Source organism: Bufo gargarizans, chromosome 9 (assembly GCF_014858855.1).
Source record: "Bufo gargarizans isolate SCDJY-AF-19 chromosome 9, ASM1485885v1, whole genome shotgun sequence".
In the NCBI taxonomy this organism is placed as follows: Eukaryota; Metazoa; Chordata; class Amphibia; order Anura; family Bufonidae; genus Bufo; species Bufo gargarizans.
The window spans coordinates 24,113,579-24,124,356 of record NC_058088.1 but is presented as its reverse complement, the minus strand read 5'-3'; the positions used below and the strand labels follow the sequence as shown (position 1 = coordinate 24,124,356).

The 10,778-nt window shown below is 40.9% G+C and overlaps 1 protein-coding gene across 1 annotated transcript in view; it reads left to right on the top strand.

The window, feature by feature from the left end:
• The first annotated feature begins 8,053 nt into the window (after positions 1 to 8,053).
• The window catches only part of LOC122946053 (peptidoglycan-recognition protein SC2-like), a 104,137-nt gene continuing 101,412 nt past the window's right edge, over positions 8,054 to 10,778 (top strand). The window contains exon 1 of the mRNA XM_044305356.1: positions 8,054 to 8,102. Coding sequence (XP_044161291.1) covers positions 8,054 to 8,102 — 49 coding nt within the window. The remainder of the gene's footprint in view (positions 8,103 to 10,778) is intronic.

The window sequence follows — 10,778 nt, the reverse complement described above, 5'->3', positions numbered from 1 at the left end:
AATAGAGCGCCATGTCCGGCGTTCAGACGTGATGACGTCACACTGTCATGGTTACAATGTATACACAAAGTGAAAAATCAAAGTAGAAACAACAGTTGTAACTGAAGACGGATCACTTCAATCTGTGATCACAATAGTAAATAGATACTTGTGAATATTTATACAAAAAAGGAGAAAGGAAAAAGTAAAGATGGCAGGCATGTAGTGCAGCCAGATATACAGAAGCCAATTTGAAACTGAAATGTTTACAATAAATATCCTGAGACATCTTCATCTCTTCCAGGCTAAACATAATTCAACAATTTTTATATATTTCGCATTATTAGCAATATATTTCGCATTATTTTCGCATAATTTTCAGTATTTTCAATTTTCATTTTTTCTGTGACTAAGAAAAGAAACAAAATTGATCAAACCAGCAATACACAACAAATGAGCAATATTTGAATATATAGTATTTAATACCTTATAGGAAAGAACTCACTTCATAGTCTCGATTGAGACCTTTTGGTTCCAGAGTCTGCAGAGTGTGAATCCAGTAGCTTTCCCGTTTTTTAAGCATTAATAACCTGTTGCCACCTCTACGTGGTTGCTGTATCTGTTCAATAATTTGAAATCTTAATTGTGATATGTTGTGAGAACATCTGTCAAAATGAAAGGGGACAGGCAATAGCAGATTTTTCTTCCGTATACTGGATTTATGATTACTGAACCTATCTTTCATTTTGAAACCGTTATTGGATGGTGAGTTAAAGAAATGTAGTGGCGAGGTATATAAAAAAAGACCTTGCAGTGATACAAGACGGTTACCGTTTATTGTTAAGTATCATCCGTGGATCAATAAATTTCGACATGTGATCAATAAACATTGGGGGATTGTGCGTGCAGCCTACCCTGATGTTGTTGAATTCAGAGATGTACCCATGATTTGCTACAAACGAACCAGAAATATTAGGGATACAATTGTTAAGGCTGATATAGGGGGTAGTAAGATGCCACGTCAACTTTTTTTGTCTACTCCAAAGAAGGGCACTTTCCCGTGTCTGCAGTGTGTCCATTGCTCAGCAGTAATTAAAGGTGAAACCTTTTCCCATCCACATACAGGTAAAAAATTCCCGATTAAGGGATTTTTTACTTGTGATAGCAATTATGTGGTTTACCTGTTGAAATGCCCCTGTGGTTTGATATATGTGGGTGAGACATCTGTCAGAATGAAAGATAGGTTCAGTAATCATAAATCCAGTATACGGAAGAAAAATCTGCTATTGCCTGTCCCCTTTCATTTTGACAGATGTTCTCACAACATATCACAATTAAGATTTCAAATTATTGAACAGATACAGCAACCACGTAGAGGTGGCAACAGGTTATTAATGCTTAAAAAACGGGAAAGCTACTGGATTCACACTCTGCAGACTCTGAAACCAAAAGGTCTCAATCGAGACTATGAAGTGAGTTCTTTCCTATAAGGTATTAAATACTATATATTCAAATATTGCTCATTTGTTGTGTATTGCTGGTTTGATCAATTTTGTTTCTTTTCTTAGTCACAGAAAAAATGAAAATTGAAAATTATGCGAAAATAATGCAAAATATATTGCTAATAATGCGAAATATATAAAAATTGTTGAATTATGTTTAGCCTGGAAGAGATGAAGATGTTTCAGGATATTTATTGTAAACATTTCAGTTTCAAATTGGCTTCTGTATATCTGGCTGCACTACATGCCTGCCATCTTTACTTTTTCCTTTCTCCTTTTTTGTATAAATATTCACAAGTATCTATTTACTATTGTGATCACAGATTGAAGTGATCCGTCTTCAGTTACAACTGTTGTTTCTACTTTGATTTTTCACTTTGTGTATACATTGTAACCATGACAGTGTGACGTCATCACGTCTGAACGCCGGACATGGCGCTCTATTTAAATTGCTTGTTAATTCAATTCACTATGCTTGACAAAGGCTCAGTGTTGAGCCAAAACACGTGTTGCTTTGAATGCTTTGAATAAAGCCAACTGAATCGCCAAAAGTGAGTGCCGGTCTCTTTCTGAATATTGAAGTGGGTTTTTCATACCTTAGACGCGAGCACCACGACGCAAGAGAGGAGTGCCGGCTGTTTCCTTGTGTTTAATTAAATGGCAGGGGTATGGCCCCGAGGACAATTCATGGGAACCTGTAAACAATATTAGTGCTCCCCGACTGCTTAAAGAATTTCACCAAAGATATCCAGAAAAACCGAGCCAAGCATCGTCCGGAGGTCGATGCTGAAGGAGGGAATAATGTCAGAATTTGATGTAATCTTCTAAACTACCACTAGTGGCCGCTGTTTCACCCACTCTGAACTTGTGCTGTAATTTCACTCCTCCACCACTGGAGGCTGCTGTGTTATCTGAGGATTTGCCCTTAACTAAGATGGCAGTTGTGATACTGATTGAGAGCCATCTTGTTTCCTGTTTGGGCCTACTTATACCCATGAGGCAATGCAAACATTGCTCGAGTATTGTGACTTGTTCCAGTCTCCTGCTCCTCAGAACCATCCTTTCCAGACCGTTCCGATTCTTCACTGGATTCCCTACCTTGCGATCTACTCCTCAAGTCTGCGCCTCGTTTGTTCCTTCTGGCCACTGGATTCCAGCTGTGTCTTCCAGCAGCGTAACAGGGGGATTGTGGTCCAGCATTCCTCCCGACTCTGGCCTTGTTGTCTACTTTACTTTGAATTGGAATATCTTAAAAAAACACTGCTGCATTATATTTTTTTTTTTACAGAATCAGCCCTACCTCTGTCCTTAGGTTGTATGTGGTATTGCAGATAAGCCCTATTCACTTCAATAGAGCTGAGATGCAATACCACACACAACCTATGGACTGGTGTAGGGCTGTTATTGGAAGAAAGCAGCCATGTTTTTCTAATCCTGGACAACTTCTTTAATACAAAGGGACACTGAAGCTTTGAAGCAGGAAGGATTTCTCACTATCTGTCTAGGAAAAGCTGGAATCCATCAGTGTTTGAAAGCTTTCAAGTCTTGTGGAGCTGTACACACTATCCAGATAATGTTATCCTTAAATTATGCAAGTAACCTAGCTTTCCCAGGACCCTGAAAACATGCCTGACTATGGCACTATTTAGCAGTGAGGAGGAGATTTTTCTTAGTAGAGATATAGTATTCTACAGTACAAACCGGATTCCAAAAAAGTTGGGACACTATACAAATCGTGAATAAAAACTGAATGCAATGATGTGGAGGTGCCAACTTCTAATATTTTATTCAGAATAGAACATAAATCACGGAACAAAAGTTTAAACTGAGAAAATGTACCATTTTAAGGGAAAAATATGTTGAATCAGAATTTGATGGTGTCAACAAATCCCAAAAAAGTTGGGACAAGGTCATTTCCACCACTGTGTGGCCTCTCCCCTTCTTATTACAACACTCAACAGACGTCTGGGGACCGAGGAGACCAGTTTCTTAAGTTTAGAAATAGGAATGCTCTCCCATTCTTGTCTAATACAGGCCTCTAACTGTTCCATCGTCTTGGGCCTTCTTTGTTGCACCTTCCTCTTTATGATGCGCCAAATGTTCTCTATAGGTGAACGATCTGGACTGCAGACTGGCCATTTCAGTACCCGGATCCTTCTACGCAGCCATGATGTTGTGATTGATGCAGAATGTTGTCTGGCATTATCTTGTTGAAAAATGCAGGGTCTTCCCTGAAAGAGATGACGTCTGGATGGGAGCAGATGTTGTTCTAGAACCTGAATATATTTTTCTCCATTGATGGTGCCTTTCCAGACATGCAAGCTGCCCATGCCACACGCACTCATGCAACCCCATACCATCAGAGATGCAGGCTTCTGAACTGAGCGTTGATAACAACTTGGGTTGTCCTTGTCCTCTTTGGTCCAGATGACATGGCGTCACAGATTTCCAAAAAGAACTTTGAATCGTGACTCGTCTGACCACAGAACAGTCTTTCATTTTGCCACACTCCATTTTAAATGATCCCTGGCCCAGTGAAAACGCCTGAGCTTGTGGATCTTGCTTAGAAATGGCTTCTTCTTTGCACTGTAGAGTTTCAGCTGGCAACGACGGATGGCACGGTGGATTGTGTTCACTGACCATGGTTTCTGGAAGTATTCCTGAGCCCATTCTGTGATTTCCTTTACAGTAGCATTCCTGTTTGTGGTGCAGTGTTGTTTAAGGGGCCCGGAGATCACGGGCATCCAGTATGGTTTTACGGCCTTGACCCTTACGCTCAGAGATTGTTCCAGATTCTCTGAATCTTCAGATTATGCTATGCACAGTTGACGATGATAGATGCAAAGTCTTTGCAATTTTTCGCTGGGTAACACCTTTCTGATATTGCTCCACTATCTTTCTGTGCAACATTGTGGGAATTGGTGATCCTCTACCCATCTTGGCTTCTGAGAGACACTGCCACTCTGAGAAGCTCTTTTTATACCCAATCATGTTGCCAATTGACCTAATTAGTGGTATTTGGTCTTCCAGCTCTTCGTTATGCTCAAATTTACTTTTTTCAGCCTCTTAATGCTACTTATCCCAACTTTTTTGGGATTAGTTGACACCGTGAAAATTTGAATCAATGTATTTTTCCTTTAAAATTATACATTTACTCGGATTGAACGTTTGATCTGTCATCTACGTTCTATTACAAATAAAATATTGACATTTCCCATCTCCACATCATTGCATTCAGTTTTTATTCACAATTTGTTTAGTGTCCCAACTTTTTTGGAATCCGGTTTGTATATAACAGTTTCACATACTGATAACCCAGCTTTCCCGGGACTCTGAAAAGCAAATCTGCGAAGTAATGGCACTATTTAGGAGTGAGGAGGAGGATTTATTAAGGTAGAATTAGTATTTAGCAGTCCCTATTACAGCTCCATATAATGTTACCTATATTTCCCAGGACCCTATTACACAGCGCAATCTGCCAGATTTAAACAGGCAGTCTGCTGGCCCCAGCCTGTTATTTAGGTTCCACCTGCGACTTTGTCTTTCCTGGCGTACTTACCTCCTGCTGAATTCCTGACGATCCTCTGCCTGCTCCTTGTGTACTTTGCTGCTCTCCTGGTATTCTGACCCCGGCTTCCTCCTGACTATCCTCTGCTGACTCCTTTGGTACTTCACGACTCTCCTGGTATTTATGACCCTGGCTTCCCCTGACTATTCTCTGCTTGCTCCATTTGTACTTCGTAGCTTATAGACTCGGTCCGTTCACATTCTATTCTTTGTCTGGTCTGTCTCCCCGCACTTATTCCACTGTTACATGATCGGTAACAAGCATTTATAGGAGCAATAACTTCGGCTCATAGGAGCCAATACATTCTAATACTGTACGGAGCTCCTGCTCTGTACAATATTAGAACGAAGTTTTATGCAAATTCGCTCATCCCTAGTGATCATCTGCCAGATGATCCCACAGATGCTCAATCAGATTGAGATCTAGTCATTTGGAGGCAAAGTCCTCACCTTGAATTCTTTATGTTCTTCAGACCATTCCTGGACAAAGCATTATCCTGGTGGAAGAGGCCACTGCCCTAGAGAATACTGCTGACATGAAAGGAGGTGCTTGTCTGTACAATATTTCAGTAGGTGCTGCATGTCACATTCACATAAATGCGATGACCAAGCCTTTCCTAAAAGAGCAATTCGCAGAGCGTCCCGCTGCCTCTCCATATCTTCTTCCCATAGCGCATCCCGGTGCCATCTCTCCTCCAGATAAATAATGCATAGCTGCTCACATGATGTAAAAGAAAACATGATTCATCAGACCAGTCCACCTTTTTTTATTACCCCATGGTCCATTTCTTTTTGTGGTGCAGCCCCATAAGCAGCAACATGTGATGGCCTGTGTGTTCCGACATCTTTATCATAATCAGCAGTAACATTGTCAGCAGTTTTACAGTAGTTCTTTTATGGGATCAGACTAAACGGGCTAGCCTGCACTCCCCATGCACATCAGTGAGTCTGGCTTTCCCTGGACCATTTTTGGTCAGTACTAACCACTGCATTCCAGGAATACCCTACAAGACTGACCGTTTTGAAGATGAACTGACTCGGAAGTCTAGACATCACAATTTGTCACTTGTCATGAGTTGGTCAGATCCGGACACTTGGCCATTTTTTTTTTCTGCTTCTAACAAATCAATTTCAAGAACTGACTGTTCATTTGCTGCCGAATATATCCTAACCTTGACAGATTCCATTGTCAGGAGATATTCGGTATTATTCACATCACCTCTCTGTGGGTCACTGTTGTTGCTGTTTTGGTTTATTGGATTAATTGACTATTACAAAAATATAGGGTGTTGTCCAGTTATTATATCTTCATGCAGAAGGAAGTGGAATAACCATCCACAGACATGTGTGCCATTATGAACAATGCCATATAATAATGCTAATGCCGTATGCAAATAATTGTTCTGGAGTTTTGTGACAGCCAGATAACACCCATAAACCAGCGTCCCTCCCTGTCTACAGTACACTGAGTGCCAGCTCTCGGGTCTATATAAAGGATGATGAGAACACCAATTCTCAATATCAGAAGAGATTCTACATAAAGGTGAGTCACATTGCAATCTAACACATTCACTATATCTAAAGATTTTTTTCTAAATCAATATTTATTTCCAATTAGAAGACATTTTATTGCAGCAAAAATTGCAAAAATTCTATTTTAAACGGCTCCACGTGATAATTGCAAAAACAATTTCCACCTGACAAAATCTAGAGACCGTTTAAGGTGCCTGTAGATAATCAGGATTTTTAGATGGAGTTTTGAATGTAAAATCAGGTATGGATTCCAACATGAGGATAGGTCTGTGAAGGTTCTCATTTATCCAGATCATGGTATATATCTGTAAAGAATAAATCAAGGCAACTGGACGTACTGTAGATTTCTTGAAAACGTTTAACTCGTTCTTCCAACGAGCTTTCTCAATTCTGAGTGACTGTACAAAAATTCTGGGAATAAATATGTAACTGAATCCACATCTGGCAATTATACCCAGCATTGGGCCAAAGGTGTTTGATTCCATTATCCTAATTGGAGTCAGTAGGTGATAAAGACTTCCCAGAAAAAGGTGTCAAGACAGCATTGTATGTGGCAGACAATAGATGTCTAACCCCTCCACCTCTATTCAAGCTTGGTTTCTCCATTTTTACGTAGATGGCCTCCTTCACGCCTCGTTTGTACCAATCGGCCTCCTTATCCAAAACACGTACTTGACTGTCTTCAAAGGTGGGACCTGTTCCTTTTAGATGTAAGTATGTCTGCCACATACAATGCTGTCTTGACACCTTTTTCTGGGAAGTCTTTATCACCTACTGACTCCAATTAGGATAATGGAATCAACACCTTTGACCCAATGTTGGGTATAATTACCAGATGTGGATTCAGTTACATATTTATTCCCAGAATTTTTGTACAGTCACTCAGAATTGAGAAAGCTCGTTGCAAGAATGAGTGAAACGTTTTCAAGAAATCTACAGTACGTCCAGTTGCCTTGATTTATTCTTTACAGATATATGACATGAGGATAAGTAAAATCTGTACTTTATACTACCTCTGCCTTTTCGATCCACACCTGGTTTTATCTTCAAAACTGCATCTGGAAAATCAAAAGCTTACCATGTATGGACAGCCTAAGACCTCAAAGCCATTTGTGCAGACTTTGTATAGTGCAACAGAATCCCTCTGGGTCAGTATTATAGACCCCATGTTCTGCCGTATGGTAGTTTCATGATGCAGTGTATTTTCCACAGAAGCAATTCATTATAAAATGTATTGCAGTTTATAGAATTACATCTTATACTGACTAGGGCTACACCTAGACTTTTTATAGCCTTTTTTGAGTGACAGCTGTAGTCCAAACCAGTAAATTCCTAGGAGCTTTCTAAGTACATACACTGTAACATTAATCATAAACCTGATGTAAAAAAAAAAACTGATATATGATCACTTATTGTAACATCTGTCTGTTCAGTCTCTCAGATAACTTTACTGTGTTGAACTTGCATTCACTATGATTCGGCTCATACTACTCCTGGCGGCCGCCTGTGTTATGGCATATGGTAGGTAATGTTCATATCTTCTATTGAAACCTGTTATGGAAAGTGGTTGCGCAACCACTGTGCCAACCAACCAGTTTCACTTTGGACTAGGGCGTTATTCTGGTAGTCCCCTGCTTTTAACCCTAAAACCAATGTACAGGGACCTGGATTTTGCTGTAGGGGTGCAACCAGACTACTTGGAATTGTACCAGTGTGGTTGGCAGCTGACCCCCACAGAAGTCAAAGACACTGATGTGAAGCACTGAGGGATCAGGCAATACTCGTAGTCAGGGCAGGCAGAGTTCACGCAAATCTGTAAAATTAGTCCAAGGCAAGCAGGCAGCGGAGGATCAGAATCGGTAAACAGGCAGAGAGGCAGGTGGTCTATACTGCCAGGCAGGAGTGGGAAGATGAGTAGAGTTACACCCGTTTCCTCCCAAGAGAGTGGGACAGCGGCGGACATGGGCTACCGTGCTAACAAACATGATTTTTTTGTTTGTTATTAATTTATGTGACCCATTCACTGTTACTAAGGCTGGACCTACACCTATACTTTTTGTAGCACTTTTGATTGATTTTTAACTATCGAGTGACAGCTGCAGTGATTGATTTGTATGCAATCTATTGCTTTGGACTACAGCTAGAGCTCAATATTGAAAATCAATTAAAAGCACTAGAAAAAGTATAGGTATAGCTCCAGCTTAAGCATTTCACTTGTGGTATGGGCAATGCAGTATGTACCACCCAATCACCAAAGCACTGCTCAGAGTGTCGGAGGAGTCGTTCCTTCCGCCCAAGAAGGAACACTTTATACTGTATTAAGACTAGTTAGATGTGGATTTTGACATGTATTTGCTGTGGATTTCCCCTTTGGAATTGCAAGGGTGAAACAAGCAGCGGAAATCCGCAGCATAAAGGTACTTCCTCTGGATTTAAAATCTATACTGCACGCCAAAAAGTCTGTTGTGGAAATTTTCTCTAGAGCGTGGATTACATTTTTTTAAATCTTAGCTGCTACTGTATATGCTTCAGATTTTCTGCCGCAATTCTATTGCAGAAAATCCACAGAGAATATGTTATGTGGCCAAGCCTTTGGCTCTTGCACACAACTCATATTGGAGCTAGTTGCTTGAAAATTTGACCATCTGCAGATCTTAGCAACACCTGCTACTTCCTCAATTTGCATGAGACACACAATAATGGCAATTTCTTACTTTTTTCCTTAGTTTTTCCATCCAGGCCCCCCACTTATCAGCTGCTTGAGAAGACAGCTGCACTCGCAGTAGCACTGTGGCCTTCTCCAGTTTTCCCTAGGCCATGTGACGTCACGTTCATCGGTAACATGACCTTAGGTGCAGCTGAGCCCCATTGAAGTGAATGTGTCTGGGCTGTAATACCAAGCACAGCTGCTATACAATGTAAGGCGCTGTGCTGGGTGAGCTAAGAGAAGGCTGCGGCACTACTGTGAGCCCTTCTGCCATCTCAAGTGTCTGATCAGCAGGGTCTCCAGGTGCCAGACCCCCACCAGTCAGATACAGATTTTTTGCTAGTAGCCTCACTATTCACTGGGTGTTTTTATTTTTGTCTTTCTTGCTTCTATTAAAAAAAAAAAAAAAAAAAAAAAAAAAAAAAGCAGCAGGATCAACTTGCAGGATAAAGGGCTGGATGAACAGATGTCTTTTTTCAGCCTTAACAACTATGGGGAAATTTATTAAGACGCCGGTCTTAATAACCCCTATACCTGGCAGTGGATCCGCCGGAGTTATGAAGAGTTTCCTGCCTCTACATAACTTTGGTGGATCCTCCGCTACTTCTAAATGTAAGACAACTTCCTTGCTGTCTTACATTTAGACCATTTTCTATGCCAAAAATTTAAAATGGTAAATGAGATGGGCCTACCAGCTGTCCCCTTTTTCCGCCCACGTCGTGCCCCCTTTTTTAGACCTGGTGCGAGTGGGGAGAAGTCGCAGATAGCAATCTGCGCCAGAAATACGCTTAATTTAGGCAGATTTCTGTTTGATAAATGACCCCCTGTTACTATTTTACTATGTTGGAGCTTCTGGCGTTTTTTTCAGAAGCTTTGACAGCACTCCCTATACAGGGGAAAACACTATAAAGAAGACACTAATGGTAAACCAGACTGTGTCCAAAAACACGAGAAAAAATACTTCAAAAGCTGCAGATGGCCAAAATAAAACACTGCACCTATTTTACCTGTAGACAATCTGTGTAAGGACCCTAAGGCGTACAAACATAGGGCTGAAAACTTCCAGGATAGAATAAGAACATGACAAGTGATGACCAAGAGATAGCCTTGCGGTTCGCCCGGCGGTCATTTCTCAGCAAACTTTGTGTGTTCGCGATTCGCCGAACATGAGAACATATGGAGAAATTCGCGCCCGCCATATTCTTTTACATTATGAAGAACTTTGACCCATGACACATCCATCAGGTGGTACAGGACGGCCAATTGAGACGTTTCAGCACATAGACATACCCCCTACCCTATAAATAAACCTGATCTGGCCGCCATTTTACATTCAGTGTTTTGCCAGTGTAGTGAGAGGTTGCTGTGTGGAGCAGGGACAGGCTGTTAGAGCCACAAAAGTCTTTTTAAGGACTGGTATAGGCATGCTATCGATAGGTGTGATACACAGAGGGGTGCGATATACTTATAATATACTTTCATAATGAGTC